Source organism: Cardiocondyla obscurior, linkage group LG06 (assembly GCF_019399895.1).
Source record: "Cardiocondyla obscurior isolate alpha-2009 linkage group LG06, Cobs3.1, whole genome shotgun sequence".
NCBI lineage: Eukaryota > Metazoa > Arthropoda > Insecta > Hymenoptera > Formicidae > Cardiocondyla > Cardiocondyla obscurior.
In genome coordinates, this window is record NC_091869.1 from 3,604,593 (window position 1) to 3,620,842 (window position 16,250).

The window sequence follows — 16,250 nt, forward strand, 5'->3', positions numbered from 1 at the left end:
CAGCCAGATGGCCTTCGTATTTAGTGGAGGAATTTCGTACGCCGCGCGGATACAAGATGGCATAGGTGCATACATATAAGAACAACGCACGCGCCGAGCACGGTCAGTAACAGCTGAGCAACCGATGTAGGGATTAAGTTCGTGTATTTGCTTCATTTCTATCTCTTTTTCCTCCATTCCAGCCGCTGGTGCATCTCACTCATTCTCTCTCCGTTTATCTGTTCCCTTTCCTTACGTTTTACCCCTTCCTATTGTTGCAGTTTAACGGTGGACACGTTTCGCTTCGCCCATAATAAAGGACTGGTCACGATAAATGAGCAGGCTGCCCGCGGGAGCGCGCATTGCTGTACGTTGTATTGCTGCGTGAAGAGTGCGCGCGTGGTGCGTGATCCGAGGTGTGCGTGCGAGGTGTCCCGTGAGTCCCGTCGTGCGTGAAGAAACGACGTCGTGTCATAGCAACGATACGTCCGATCTACCTACGTCTTTCTCTCTCTCTTCCGCTGTCGTCGAAGGTCCCTCGTCCGTCAGTCAAAATGAAGTGCACCACGTTCGCAGCCGTAGCACTGTTTCTCGGTACGTTTGGACTTTGCCAAGTTGCCCATTTCGTCGAATACTTTGTTCTTTTTTTTTTCCGTTTCTATTTTCAGGATAACGTAATGCATATCTCAGTCAACTGAGACAAATGCAAATGAAGAAGTAAGACGTGTTTCCGCAATCTTCGTCGGTGTTGACTTAACTTTTTTTTATATATTTTTTTTATTTTTGACTAATATTAGATAAAGATTTAATCTTGTGGATTGAAACTTTCCACGTATACGGAACTTAATCGGATATTATTGCTTTGTAGGTCTTCGATTTGGATTGTCGATCGTTTTACAGAGTTTAACGAGGCCTGTGCGAGAAAGTCGTTTTTGATGAGTTATTGGCAGCGTAAAACCGAGAAAGTTTCATTATCAATCCGGAAACAACGATAAGCGGTATCCGGGGAGTTTGTTGAGAAAATATACAGGAGGATGACAAATTGGACGTTGCCTTGAAATACTGGAAAACAAGAGATGTCTGTTGCATGCTTTAGGATATCTGATTTAGACAATTGATTTTAAATTCACACGTTTACATTGACTGAAAAGCGGAAAACTTCGAAGTGAGCATGGCGTTTATATTCGTGCAATGTTACAAACTCGAGATATCAAATCGTATCTGCTGTATCAGTTTTTTTTTTAATTACAAACGTTTTTATCAAGGCGTAAGATGTACTTTCAGTAGAAAGTGTTTATATCACAGGAAATTTCTTTGTTTTTTTATGTATAATATGTAAAACAACTTGTAGAGTCAAGAAAAAATTTCGGAAAGAAGTTCAGACGGGTTATTTGTGCTCTAACGTGGAAATTTAAGTGCTTTGCTAAAAAAAAAAAAAGAAAAAAAAACCCAAAGGTTGACTTGCGAAAAGACAATATTGTGTCGCATTATTTGCCGCCGGTTCACACATAAATGCCAGAAGCCAATTCAATTAGATACATTATATGTTATAAATATGATTGGGAGACACGTAAAATAAAATGTCTAACGGTGAGCATCATAATTTTTAATTACATTTTTTAATTACGTTCCAACACACGGCACGTTATTGCGATGACGTAATCTGCAATCGACCAGCAACTGGTATTTTTTTCTCCGCAAGGATTAATCGTATTATGTTCGGTTATTCGCTGAATATGAAATTGTCGGCCTTGATCGAAATTTCCAATTAAAATTACGATATAAATTACTGGCATTGATTAAGCGTTTCGGCTGTAAGTCGATCTCTTTCGAAATAAGAGGCATGTAATTTCTGTAATTTCGAAATGTAGTACGAATGGATATTTGCTATCCTACTTTTAATATGATAATGATACTAGTTACTCTAATTACGATAACTGTATGTATATATTTGAATTGCGAAATTATGACGATTTCACAATCTATCAGATTAATCGAACTTAACGTGTTGTAACTCGTTAAATTATTTGACAAAATTAATTAGAAAATTTATTACTATTTATATATAAATAAAATATAGGTTTGGGATATACGATAACGTTTGATCGTTGATCGCCAAGTTTTTAATAAGCGCTCGACGTACTTTGCCCGATGATTACGCATTTAAATGTGCTCGAACCTTGTCATTATATCAGTAAACATCGGGAAATCATTTTATTATCTTTGTTTCTAACTATATTAATACTGAGGCTGGCATTAATTATTATTCGTCAAGATAAAAATGTGGGGAATTTGCATAATTTTCTCTCGAGGGGCGTTTTATTAATTTCTAAAATTAGTCTCATGAGATGTAAAATTTCTAAAATTATTGCTTTAACACTTGATATTTGACGAAAATTTGTTCTTGAGATCATGCATTAGTGCACGTAGCATTTCAACCGTTTATGGCAAGCTTTGCGACTTCCTGTTGAACAAGAAAAGTTTCTGCGAAACGCCAACGTCTAAAAGAGAAATCTAGCGTGTATCGTGTTAGTTTATTATATATATTTGCTATATCAATTAACGCACATTTAAGTTTAAACGCATCTACTTATTATTATAGTGTAAATCTTTGTTTAAAGATAATTTCGACGAAAACGAATTTAATTAATAAGCGATGCTTTTATTGCGCAATGATTTACTACGTGCATATACGCGAAGAAAAGTCGAAATGGAAATCTGAAAAATTCTGTGATTCATACAGAAAATTAATGATATCATGAAACGGAAATTAATGAACGCAAAACACATGTCAGATCCTTCAGCAGAGTAGTGTAAGATGGTTGATGTAACACGTTGTGCAATCTGAAAATTAATATTGATTGCGTTTTTCTGACGAATATATATGTATATATACTTAGAAACTGCAGTCTGATTATGCTTGGGATTGCATAAAGTGCCTCATATAAGAAATAATATCTTTGATACATTTGATGATAAAGTGAAAAGTTTCACTTTACTGATATAAAAAGGTCCTCCGATTTCAATCAATTGTTTTTCTTTTTAGTCTGTAATAATGACTTTAGTGATGACTCACGCGTTCAAACACATCTTTGTCCTCTTTCAAAACTTTGACCATTATATTCCCAAATAGTTGATAATACCGCGTTATTCATTACGGTGATCCGAGTGCGCTGTTCACTGTGGCACTAAAGAAAAAAATGGCAGAACATTAATAACACGTTAATAAAACACTCGTTGAAAATTTGAAAAACGCACTCAAGCATAATACGGTAGTTTGTCGACATTACGTTGTGAACAATTTTCTCCATTAAATGTAATAAATGAAAAAGATAACACATGACTGTACGATGAAGGCTGGCATGAGTAACATAACATGGATACAAAGTCCGTAGATTATACATTTTGTGGTCTCGTGGCCGCATGAAGCTTCGCGGGGAAACATTCAAACAAAGGTTTCTCAGTTAGCTGTTATTATCGGGTTAATCAAATAGTTTATATAGATAATCTCATTTTATTTTGTATTTCTTGTGCGAAAGTTTTATGTTTCAACAAGACTGCTATGATTGAATAAGAGAAGAACAAATTGTAATTCGTACAAATAATATGCTTTTAAAAAAAAAAATGTGCTTCTGGACAATTAATTAACATATTATTTTTTTATTTCAGGTATCATTGCATGCACGCAGTCGCAAGAGAACTTGCCATCTGCTGACGAGGTACTGCAACAAGTTGGCCAGGTGGTTGGCGACATTCCGGAACTGAGAAATGTGAACACCTCGGCACTGCCCAGTGTCGAACAGGCGAAAAATCTCTTTAAAGAAAAGTGCACAAAGAACGGTGGGCCAAATGCATTCGACGAGGCAAATCGGGCCCAAGTTGAGATGGGGCAATGTCTTCAGTCGCTTATCAACATTACGGAACTTCAGGCGGAGATGGAAAAGTATAAACCGACCGGCGATTTGGATATCGTCTTCAAGAATTATTGTAACAAGCGCTCCACTTTGCGAGCTTGTGTGAGCAATTTTACGGATACGTTAGAACAGTGTCTGGATGAAAAGGAGAGAGAAAATAAGAAAATCGTGCTAAACATAACTGACTCGCTCCTCGAATTTATCTGCTATAAAGAAGGAGATCGAATTGCCCGTATGTACAAATTGATAAATGCATAAAAGAACATCTACAGAAGCATTTATAGACTCAGAGTTTTATTGACATTATGTAATTAACATTACAATTAATTTTATCTTTTTTTTATAGTTTTTATATCGGCTGGAGGACCAGAATGCTTCCAAGAAAAACAACAAGCGATTCAAGATTGTGCCAATCGTACTTTTAGTGGTTACATACCCAAAACTGATCCCACGACTAATTTAGTGGGACTGGAAAATCTGCCATCACTAAATTTTGGTGTTAAAGAATGCAGGTGAGCCGTGTAAAATTCTTTAGTTTGTTCCTTTTTAGAATTTTTGATAATTTACATATTTAAAACTCACCTGTTAATATTTTGCGATTTATATATGCTCAATTTATCTTGCAGGGACATGACTTTACTACAAACATGTGTCGTGACGGAATTGGAAAAGTGCTCGGATCCCACACCTGCGAACATAATGGATTCCATATTCAACTTCATCAAAAGGGTGACGCCGTGCGCAAATTTACTCAACGCACAAAGTGCTGCTGCTACTGGAACGCAGTCCGCATCCAGCGCTTCGCCCTTAGGCGCTCTTTTAACAGTAGCGATTACATCTACTGTTTTGTCTCTTGTAACAAGCTACAGTAGCTTTATACTGTAAAGCTTTATATTCCAAATATGCAAAGAAATAATGAATAGAGACATATGAAAGTTTATATGTACCAATGGGACAAAACTTAATATAGAGTAATATAAGAATTCATAGCAATAGACAAGAGATACATTATGGTTTCAGTTTTTGTAATTTTTTTTTTTTTTATGTAACGGTACAAGTGTTTCTTATTTTTTTAGAACACGAGATTTAATTTAAGTTTTTTTTTTTTACGTTTTTATATATCTTGAAATTTGTTTGATAATGTAATCAATATGTGCCTATTCAAATTGCATATTGTTGCATTACATAAAAATTAGATACTTGACACTTAATTAAAAATAATTATGATGAGATATTTTCCTTTAATGACCATTCACACATCAAAGTTCTTTAATATAAATATATTACTATATTTTATGTGCATGTTTATTACAAACAAGAATATTTTTATTTATGTGATTATATTTATGTAACTAATGCGAGTATATTTACACTTGTTACTTGCTATATTATGCAAGTAAAACGTGTAATAAGTAAAATACAAATTTTTATTAAGAAAAAAGAATAAAAGATGTATATCTTATATTAATATTAATTGTATTAGTATCTCATTTATATGAATGTATTTTTTGAATATTTTGTGTATGTACAAGTTCCAAAAATCTTAGATAAGATTATAGGTAACTTCGTTTTACGAGTAAAATTTTTTCCGATAAATTCTGATTTTAGTTACATATTATAGATCTTATTATAAAAAAAAATTGTGCCTTTCGGGAAGAAATTACATTTTTACAAACACTAATAAATTGTGATGTTAGTTTGTAAAAACTTTTTACTATTTCGTATGATTAAAACAGAAAACAGTATTGTTCGTGGAACAATTTAGAATCGATAGATTCACATGACATTGTTACCGATTTAGTAGATACGAGCACGTGGTGTTAAAATCACATGTTCAATTGATCCAAAAATACAAATGCGATAAGTACGGCAGATGTATCTTAATACATAGTTTAAGCACCAAAGCGTTTGAAACTACTTTGTTAAGACAATATACTTAATAAATTCCGTACCTTATTTACAACTAAGCTGTCGTGAATTTTTTGCGTTAGAACATCTTAAAAAAATTCACGATTTTTCCATATATTCAAGAGATCTATCTTATTGTTTCCATGTTATTTCTAAAAAGGAAACCTGTTTCTACTTAAAATATTGTTTTCTCTTTCCGAACGTAATAATAAAAATGTATTTTTAATTACGCTATGCCTTATTACAATTTTGTCTCAGGTAGATTGAAAATCCCACGTCGGTGTCACATGTCGGCGCAGATAAACCAGAAGTCTCCAAAGGCGGTTTCTGCGCACACTGCACAAGATGCAAGAAATATTACGTCCGCCGATTGGCTCGGGCACGTTCGAGCATTTTCGACTGTAATCGCGCGGTGAATCGAGCAAGTTCGCGGCCGGGGTGAGGACGACAAGATTGTCAGTGCACTTGAGAAAGCCCGCCGAAGGCTGTCTCGACGTGTATGTTCTGAACTGTTACGCATCATGTTAATGAGCCTTCGTCTACTCCCAACGAAAAATTCACGTGGCGTATTCAGTATACGAAAGAAAGACATTAGTTCGAGACATTTACCCTCTTGATCGAGTCTTTTATCTAGTATCAATTGTGCGACAGGCAGGCTGAGGAACGATGCCAGGCAAAGGGGGCAGAAGAGGAAAGTACGGTAAGCATTTGTCATCCCCGCGAAATTCCAGTCGTTTCCTTCTTCCCCCGCCCTTTACGCGATCTCTTCCCGTCCGGAGGATCTCGCGGTGAAGAAACGACGCACGTGACGCGCACGACGTTATTAAATTATCGATTTGCGCCTCCGTTCGTCCGTCCGTCCGTCTCTCCGTTCGTTTCTTCGTTCGTTCGTCCCGGATGATTCACGCACCCGGAATGGAAGTCCCAGTTTACTTTATCGAGTTACGTCACGTCCCGCGATCGGCGGCGGTCCCTTTTTTTTTTCCTCCGTTGAGACCAGCCGCGGCCCTTTTTGGCGCGCTGCCTCTGGCTCCCTTCGCGAGATCATGGCGGACGCGCGACATGGTTCCCATGTGACTCTCATGCCTCGTGCCCCTGACACATGGAACCCGTCGGCGTGGCGCTCTGTCTCGCGAGAAAAATATCCTGACGCGAGAACGGAGTCCGCGTCCTCGCAAGGCCCTTCGTAAGGGCGCGCAATCGCGCTTACGCGCGCGCCGAATAAAAAAAGTGCGCAATTTCCGCGAGAGGTTATGCGAGACACCTGACAAAGCGCCGCGATGCGTGACGCGAACGCGTCACGTTCGCGCGCGTTATCCACGGCGACGAGATCTATCTATAGACTAACGCAAGAGATGTCTACTGCGTTTTTTTTCTTTTTTTTTCTTTACTTTTTCCTTCTATTTTCACCGTTCTTTTTTTCTCTTATTTTTTTATTTGACTCGCTCGATACTTCTCCCCGTCGCGGCTGGTCTGCGTGAACGGAGATTTACGCAATCCGCGGTAATCGGCAGCGAGCGGATTGCCGCCGTTATCCAAGCCTCTATTGACATTTCTCTGTTCTGTCGCATGTTCATCCGTCGAAGAACACGTCGTTACCGAAGAGAAAAATATTTCCTCGCCCCGCCCTTCTCCAGTTCTCGTTCAAGCCGTTCAAGGACGCGGCTCGAGCCGTAGATTCTTATTATTCCCGTATTGCGCGTTTGTCCCGGATAAGCTTTCGAGCGCTTCTTTTCTCTTGTTTGACGCTCGAATCGACGATAGCCCCAATCTCCTTCCAGTCGATAAAATCCGTACGCCGCTCGTATGATCCGAGAATTATCAAATTTATGGACTCGATTTTATTTCGTTTCCTTTGAACGATTTTAATTATTTTATTAATTCGTTAATTTATTTTTATTTATTATTATTATTACTTTTTTTTTCTTTAAATTAAATTATAAATATTGTTAATATATTTTAACGTTAAGATTTTTTTTTAATACTCAAATGTAAATAATATGCTAATAATTTGTCGTCAGCTTTGTAATATTTTTCCTTTCATTTATATATATATCACTCTGCCAAAACAGGTACAGCTGAGCGGTTTTCATATTATGTAACGCGACGTTCACTTTTAGAAGCCGCTATTATTTACCGGAGATCGGATAGTTTATGATTAACGTGTTTTTAAGCCTTTGTTTTATCTATTACTGGCAGAGACAAACTATTATCAAGACTTTGAGACACTTCTATCCCTCCTTCTGATGACGCAGGAATATTAAGATTACTTATCACTACTGTTGTCACGTATTAACAAACATATGTGAACTTTGTGACTCCATATGGCACACCTTATTGACAGTTTACCAATTATACTTCTCATTTTTAGTTTTTTTTAATCATGATTTACATTTCGCAAACATTTCAAAAATAGATAAATGCATATATATATATATATATATATATATATATATATATATTTGTAAAGTCATCCATGTATAATACGCGAAAGATACATGTGGCTTTATGGACATATGTCTTACCCATATGGCTTCTCCCAGCAGGTGGAAAAAGAGCTGAGTTTACATCTGATGAGGATTCGATCAACAATGATGCGTGTAGCGAGACCAGCGGCCAATCCGACAATCGTAGTGTACTGGAGGACGCAAACGACAACGAGGTGGACGAGCTCGCGCAGCAGGAAGCGTTTGAGGAAAAGCTGAGAGAAGCGATCGACGGATTAACGCAGAAGAGCGCAAAAGGCCGGACCATCTGCTTCAATGGCATCGAGAAGATCTTCGCCATCAAGTATATACCCGACTTCGTAGAGGACAGAAAAATGACGATCACGGATGCTGTAGAGCGAGGCTTGAAAAAAGGACGTGGCGACGAACAGTCTACGGCGGCTAGATTGAGCACCCTGCTGTGCGTCCAGTTGGGCGCCTTCGAGAGTATCGACATGGTCTGCAGGGATTTAAAATCGACCCTGACATTTCTCGCTAATGACAACACAGCTTCCGTTCATGCACGCGCCGAGGTAATAATCATAAGATTACCATAAAAGAGACGTCGCAATCAAGGATCAAAAAACATCTCGCATTTTATGTAATACGTTTCATAATTTTTATATTAATTTTAGTGCTGCTGGGCATTGGCCATGAATCAATTCTTATCGGGCAATGATACGGCTGACACCATGGAAATTGTACAATTACTGTCATCTATATTTTCGGGCTCCTACTTGAAAGGAAACGGTGCAATTGCAAACGTATCCACAGATGTGGCGGCACTACACGCGGCAGCTATCTCATCATGGACCCTGCTTTTGACCGTCATGACTTCCGCGGATATCTACAATTTGTTTTCGAGTGGCAGGACAAACAGCTACATGCCGTAAGTCGTCTAGCATCGACACGCAGGAGCGCTCAAACAGTAGAAATTTTTAATTAACGTGAACAATTTCATTTTTAGGTCGCTCAATCGATTGCGTGAATTACTCGAATCGCCGCATCTTGACGTACGCCTCTCAGCTGGTGAGGCGCTAGCAGTGATATTTGAACTCGGTCGTGATTTTTCTTGTGACTATGAGCAAAATTGGGCACTTGATTTGGTCGAAATTCTCAAAGAACTCGCCACGGATTCTAACAAGTACCGCGCTAAAAAAGATCGCAAACAGCAACGCGCTAATTTTAGAGATATTCTGCGTTATATCGAGGTGAGTAATAACACGTGTTATTTACTTGAATAAATTTATTTAATTAATAATTACATTTGGCTGCCAAAAATGGAACAAGATACTACATATACAATTTATTTTACTTTTAGGAAGATATCGTTCCAGAAATGCATGTTAGATTCGGCCAGGAAATTCTGTATTTAGAAGGTTGGTGCGCAAGGACCCAATACAACGCTTGCTGCCGTTTATTAGGTCCCAGTATCAATATCCATCTTGCTGAAAATCAACTCCTGCGCGAGATTTTTCATCTCGGTAATAAAGTTCTACCTCCACCGGTCACGATTAAAACGAGTAAATTGGAACGAGTAAGTATCTGTAAATGCAATTGTTTGTTTTAAATAAGACTGATTTATTATTCCCTTTCCTTTCGACTTGTAGACTTTAATGAACGCGGCCGCGTTCAAAGCACGCACCATTCAGCGCAACAAGAATCGGGACAAACGATCTGCGGCTATGGCACCGTAATTACACTTCTACTCTCCTAAACTGGTTGTCTTATTTTAGTATATTATAAATATGCTTAAAATTTTTCCTTTAATTTATTGTAGCTAATTTAACAGCATAAAATTGCTGTTTTCTTAATCGATTTTCGGGTCGAAATTATACAGATATTCTATATAATGTCTGCATATTCTTATTGCATAAATTCTGTCGGTGGTAATGTGATTCATCTTGTCACTTTAACAAGTATATTTATTTAGTAATATTTAATAAAATTCATGTGTGTGTGTATATATATACAAATTAAAACGTATGTGTATATACAGTTATAATGCTGGTAAGAATTATTGCATTTTATATAAATTATTAATTACACGATCGATATCAGTGATCTCTTTTCAATTGTTATTGTTAATTTTTCGCTTGAATATGTATATTAAACATGTTGGGTTTGCTAATAAAATTGTTTTAATTACGAGATCAAAAAGTTAATATCTGATTTAAAAATGAATTATAATACGCAAACTGATGGAATTATTTCGTACGTAATAGTTAATACATACATAATATGTATGAAATATTTGCTAGCATACATGTACATAATTATATATAAGTTGTAATGACGTATTTAAATAAACTAGTACATAGATTATATAAACATTGACATAAAACATTTTATTAATATATATATTTTTTCTTTTTTAGAAAACAGTCCAACAAATGTTTACTAGATATCTTTATCCTCACTGGCTAACAACGTCGATCACAGTCATTTTCATTAAAAAAAAAAAAAGTAATCAAGAAATCATATAATAACAATTCTTTAATTAAGTACATTTCAATCACTGATATATCTGACAACCATCACGATTATAATACAGAAGTACATAAAAATAACGATTGTATGTAATTACAAGGCTTACCACTATTATATTAAGCGTACAGTCATGGCAACCATCAATCTACAGCCTCATTTTATCATATAAACATAATAAATTCGTATATATAAAAAGAAATTTATATGTACATTGAAAGGCAGGTAATGCATTTGCTGCGGCGACAGCGGCTGGCGTACGTGACTTCACCCTCTCGGCTGCCGAGTGTGGGGAGATGTAGTAGGCCGCGTTCCCTTTCAGTCCTCTATGACCGGTGCTCCGCAACACATCTACGCGCGAGCTTCATGTGAGATTCGACGCACACCATGTCAAGATCACGTACGCTAGCTGCCATCGCAGCACCATGAATGTCATTCTTGACGGTGAGTGTACATATAAATCGCTTGATAAGCGGCTCAAACATGCAAATTGACAGTTTGCGCTTTAAATTCTTTCTCTGATAGCATGTGCCATCGATAGCCCAATATTTTGGACACTTCCCTTTCCGTGCTCTCGTAGTTACGGCTATTTACCTTAATCCATCGATAATACTCGGATGATCTGTCCAGAATTTCCGACCAGGCTCTATCAAATCTCTTCAAAACTACATTTCGTCGAACGTACAAACAGCGTAAGCACTTTGCGGTAGAAACAATCTCTAAAAGTGTAGCGGTCGATATTTTATCTCGGATCATCTGTGGAAAATATTATTTCTCATTATATTGTAATTAAAAAAAAAAAGAAAAGTATGGATAATGATGGAACAACGTCTTTTAACTCTTTTTTTAGTTATTGTTATATTAGGCATCTAAGAGAAGCCAGATAAATAGATTGATGATGTTTAACATTCACTTTGAATATAAAATCTAAGATGGGTCTTACAGATTAAGGACTTTATCAAGTTCGAGTTCTTCTTCATATTTTATACAGTTGTTCAATTAACTGTTTTCCTAAATGCAGAGATGCAAGCACTTCTCTATACATTTTAGGATAAAGATTAAGAAGCGTGTGAAATTTAATACTTTGAATATTGAGCACGCGCAGCATTGAGATAAGTAAGCCTAGAATAGTTAGAAGGAGAACTTACACTCATACAATAGCAAGAAACTTTCATAATGTGTAAAGGTACGAACGCATGCCAGCACATCGTAAAGTCGCGTTGTTAACACGTCAGTGTTTTAGGGAAAGCCATCACAAGCTTTTTGGATTCAAATACAAAATGCTACCAGTGTATGGAGATTCGGGCACATTCGGCAGAATTGCACTAACGCCTCGTCCAATCTCTTAGCGAAGCTCCTATGTAGATAATATCTCGTTACTCCCTTGAAAGCGTACACTCGTATCGTCGAATCGAAGAACGTTCCGTGAAATACCATGGACGGCGAAACCTGTAGAGCATTAATAAGATAAAAAATTGTTGAAATTTCGCCGTCTGACATAAAATTGCATATTATTATGTTACTAACTTGAGTGTTCGGATTATTCAATACTATGCTATGACAAGGTATGACGCTGTGTTCCAATAAATCGATAGGCAAAAGGATATCGGTAGCTTTATGGCTCTCTATTTCAAAATGTACTTTTAAGTAGGGATTGTTTGCTCTCATCTTGATCCAAGACGCTCTTTTTGGCTAAAATAAAAAACCTGAATAATTATTCAGCGACTTGAAAAAGAATTACATATTAAAATATAGCGTTATAATTACCAATCTTATGGTAGTATCCTTTGGACTGTATCGATTTTGCAGGATATGAAGGTGCCTTAATTTTGTATACCCTATTAGCTCTATTACATCTTCGTGTAAATTTTGAGGACTAACAACTAAAACCTGAAAATATTTTTCATAAAATATCAAGAAATATTAATTTATTATCGCACGCGTCTAGTGTACTCACGTTTAAGTTAATGAATACTCCCACGTGTAATAACGGACAATTGTAACGCGTGGTGTTTATCAGTATCAATTTAGACAAGGTTTGAGTACAATTCACACAAATGTCGTCCATCAAGTGTAGTGCTTCATTGCTCTCAAGCATTAAATCTATCAGTTCTAGACATCTGAGATTCTGCAAGTTTCTCATAAGCCTCTTAAGCGCCTCCAGCAATTTCCCACCCGTGCCAAAGACTCGGATGCGATCGGGATCGTCCCTGTTTGCCATGTTGCAAGGGAAGGTGAATTTGAGTCTACGAATGTAGGTGCCCACACCGGCTACGGACGTGTTATCAGAGCCTTGCCGTTCGGCGTACCACGATATCATGTTCATGAACTCGTAGAGGTTGTAAAAGTTGAGCATGGGTTCGAACACAAGCGTGCGGAAGTTCTTCCCAACTTTATTCAAGCAAGTGGACGTTCTTATGTGGTCCAGGACGTACTGCCAGCCGCTGTAGTAGTTGAACTTGCCCCGTGTGAGAGTAGTGTCCTCGAGAATAAACGTGGACCATACATTCTGCAGTTTGAAAGCGCGATACCAGGACCGGCATACCAGTGATGCATAGTAACGCTCACGGATGGTCAGGTAAGAGAATATCTCCTCCAGCAGAATGTCCGGTATCTGATCCCAGGAGCTGTACTGCTTGCGCAGCTTATCATCCTCTGTGTCCTCCTCCTCCAGATCTATATACAAGGCTTGACAGATAAGAATCATTTTATTTCTCAAAAGTCAAACCATTATCTACTGTCTATAATGCTACGCGCTTTCTCGCCTTGTATTAATGCCCTATTTTTACACGTCCACCTTGAATGCAAATTATTTTTAGACGATATTAATGTCAATCGCAATTACAAATTAATCAGAGGGTTGTTCAATCGCGACTTCATATCTCGTTCTAGCAAAGGTTTTACCTCGCACGCCGGCATTACGTACGAAACACCGCACGTATGTATATGTACGTGCATACACATACGTGCCGGAGTATTACGTCGGGAATAAAAAAAAAGAAAAAGAGAAAAACAAATATGCACAAAATTATGCAGCAAAGAGAGAGAGAAAGCGTGTGTTTACACGCGACGAGACGGGCTGTACACGAGCGTCGTTTCTCTCGTCAGAGATGAGGAAATTAGGCCAGGTGATCGGAGTCTCGCCTCTAGAAACATAAATTTCTGCGGAGAAACGAGGGTCATCCGGCACGCGAAAACGCGAGCGAGGCGGAATATATCGATCGTTTTCATGGATTTTTCTCGGAGGGAGGAGGGAGGAGGGTAGGAGAGGCGAGAGGGAAAGGGAGAGACCTCGCTCACCTTTGTCCTCCTCGTCGAATTTCCAGCAGCCCTTGTTCATCTTCGATGCTGCTCATCGACAATACATTGAAATAACGTATCCTTACGGCGGAGTATTTATACGCGATACCGCTAAAAATACACCGGAAAAAATGGGAAGGGGCGGCCGGCCGCGCGTCGCCATGACGCGATTTTAAATCTCCGCACCTTCGCAACGGGACGGCGAGCCGCAAAGTTACCGCTTGGACCTTTAATTTTTTAGGAAAAACACCGTGGTCGACGAGCACGCTTCGCCGAGTCGTCGAAAAGATAAAAGCGCGCTTGACGCGGAGATCCGCTATGATCTACTCCAAAGGCCAAACTTTTACGCATCACAAGACTGGCGAGGCTGCCAGAAAAACGTCAGGAGTCTTGAACCTCCCCTCCCGCCCTCGACTCTAACCTACATTTTGGGTAAATGGCGTGGATGGGGCGTCACGTCACGCTCGTCACGCTGTCACAAGAGGTGGACTTAACCTAAGCGTTCTCGCGGGCTACTGCAATTTTCTTGAATTTTTCACTCGACATCGCGGGAGATTTACCGCGACGGTCATCGGGATGAACGTGGTCGGCAGGTTGTGTCGCTCGACACAGACCTCGCGAGGCTGCAGGTATGTAACTTACGGACACGCGTGAAGCCGGTGCACGCCGTGCCGATCGTTTAAAATAGAAAAAAAAAAAAAAACGATTGTGTAACGTTCTCTGAATGCTGCGGCGTTACTCTAATTTATAGTTTATAAGATTATCGCTCGTAGGTCTTAAATGCATTTTTTGCAGAAATCTACATATCACACGAGCAATTAGAAATGCGTATGAAGGCCCGGGTAAGACCACCGTAACATTCATTAGCAAGGAGATTGGAAGTAGACTCTTGGTGAACCAGTGCAATGAGGTATTTGTTTAACTTGTTGATATTTCACATTTATAATTGGAAGAGCTGAACTCTGGATTGCTAATGATTGTCTTTCAGATTGGATTCACATTAAATACCGGGACAAAAATCATAGGGCCAACAATACTTTTTCCGAGACATGCCGTTTGCTGGAATATCGCATCTAGCAGGCACATAAACGAAGCATCACTTTCGCTATTCACAGTTCTGGAACCGAAACCAGACCTTTTAGTCATCGGACTGGACGATCAATACGATTTCGAGTTTATGAAAAATATCCGACAATGCGTGCAAAAGCTTAATATTGCGTCAGAAATAGTTTCTGTTCATAAAGCGTGCACAGTGTACAATTTTATCAACGAGGAAGGTAGATATGTCATCGCGGCGTTGATACCTCCAAAACAACCTAAAGTTCCATTGAAATTGGGTCAAAGAGATTCTGTGAAACAAATAACTGACTCTAACAGTGCTAAGAGTGGCAAAACAGACAGTGCAAAAACAAAATGATAAAAAATTCATATATGTACATACAAATAACAACTTAGGACAACTGTATTATAGTGTACAATAAAATAATTTTTTGTGTAAAATTTTACAGCTTTAGTTGTTCGAAATAAAACGTTAAATTATTTTAGAGAAACAATGGGAACGTCAGAGAAAATTACGAAAACATTTATTCCAAACGTGACAAAAGTGAAAACTGTTTAAATTATTCTATTAAAAAAAAAAAAATTCTTTATAACATTACATTTTTCATTGCAGATTTTTCATAAGCTGAGGCACAAAGTTCAGTTCTATACGAGTTTTCTCAGCGGTGTTAAAAAAAAAAAAAGATCAACAAAGCTTTGCAAGAGAATACTGTTACTTCAAGATAAAAAAGTCAACCTAACTATCAAATTTATAGTTGAAGTCTTGGTTATTGCGACGTCGTCTCTCTTCGCAATTTTATTATACGCAATATAAAGTAACGCATATTCTTAACTATCCGGAAAAAATTATGCTATAAGTAATAAACGATTCCTTCAACGGCTAAGAGTACATTTAACTTGATTTATTTCACACAAGAAATGTACAAGACACGGGTCGTAAAAGCTCCGAAAATTAATTATTATAAAACGAAAGGTTTGGAAGAAATTCGTGACTCGCCACTTCCAAAGCTTGTAGTTTTCGGATTGTAAATTATTCTTGTATAAATAGTTTCGTCGTAAACTCAATCTACACGCTACAGCCTGCTGGACGATACGCACGTTTTTTTTAATATATATT

At 38.0% G+C, this 16,250-nt stretch overlaps 4 protein-coding genes across 7 annotated transcripts; 3 read left to right on the forward strand and 1 right to left on the reverse strand.

The window, feature by feature from the left end:
- Positions 1–101: 101 nt before the first annotated feature.
- LOC139103315 (27 kDa hemolymph protein-like) lies at positions 102–6,030 on the forward strand. 2 transcript variants are annotated; one of them, XM_070657854.1, is made up of 4 exons: positions 102–573; positions 3,649–4,125; positions 4,240–4,405; positions 4,520–6,030. In XM_070657854.1, exons 1-4 carry the CDS (start codon positions 534–536, stop codon positions 4,776–4,778), a joined length of 942 nt encoding a protein of 313 aa, XP_070513955.1. In that variant the 5' UTR covers positions 102–533; the 3' UTR covers positions 4,779–6,030. The 2 variants fall into 2 exon arrangements, with proteins under 2 accessions (XP_070513955.1, XP_070513956.1); XM_070657855.1 differs by lacking the exon at positions 102–573 and adding an exon at positions 1,545–1,569.
- Positions 6,031–6,247: 217 nt separating this feature from the next.
- LOC139103313 (interferon-related developmental regulator 2-like) lies at positions 6,248–10,618 on the forward strand. Of its 2 annotated transcripts, none has more exons than XM_070657851.1 (6): positions 6,248–6,501; positions 8,345–8,820; positions 8,923–9,176; positions 9,255–9,498; positions 9,609–9,824; positions 9,898–10,618. In XM_070657851.1, the coding sequence occupies exons 1-6, from the start codon at positions 6,468–6,470 to the stop codon at positions 9,982–9,984; spliced, it is 1,311 nt and encodes a 436-aa protein (XP_070513952.1). In that variant the 5' UTR covers positions 6,248–6,467; the 3' UTR covers positions 9,985–10,618. The 2 variants fall into 2 exon arrangements, with proteins under 2 accessions (XP_070513952.1, XP_070513953.1); XM_070657852.1 differs by having other exon boundaries at positions 8,348–8,820.
- A 147-nt stretch (positions 10,619–10,765) lies between these two features.
- LOC139103311 (uncharacterized) lies at positions 10,766–14,268 on the reverse strand. 2 transcript variants are annotated; one of them, XM_070657848.1, is made up of 6 exons: positions 14,075–14,268; positions 12,732–13,462; positions 12,542–12,664; positions 12,302–12,466; positions 12,062–12,223; positions 10,766–11,530 (listed from the first exon to the last, which is right to left on the reverse strand). In XM_070657848.1, the coding sequence occupies exons 1-6, from the start codon at positions 14,112–14,114 to the stop codon at positions 11,252–11,254; spliced, it is 1,500 nt and encodes a 499-aa protein (XP_070513949.1). In that variant the 5' UTR covers positions 14,115–14,268; the 3' UTR covers positions 10,766–11,251. The 2 variants fall into 2 exon arrangements, 1 of the variants encoding a protein (XP_070513949.1); XR_011545855.1 differs by having other exon boundaries at positions 11,397–11,530; positions 11,923–12,223.
- Positions 14,269–14,510: 242 nt separating this feature from the next.
- Positions 14,511–15,574, forward strand: LOC139103320 (NADH dehydrogenase [ubiquinone] 1 alpha subcomplex assembly factor 3). The gene is made up of 3 exons (XM_070657863.1): positions 14,511–14,703; positions 14,870–14,984; positions 15,063–15,574. The coding sequence occupies exons 1-3, from the start codon at positions 14,651–14,653 to the stop codon at positions 15,489–15,491; spliced, it is 597 nt and encodes a 198-aa protein (XP_070513964.1). The 5' UTR covers positions 14,511–14,650; the 3' UTR covers positions 15,492–15,574.
- The last annotated feature ends 676 nt before the right edge of the window (positions 15,575–16,250 follow it).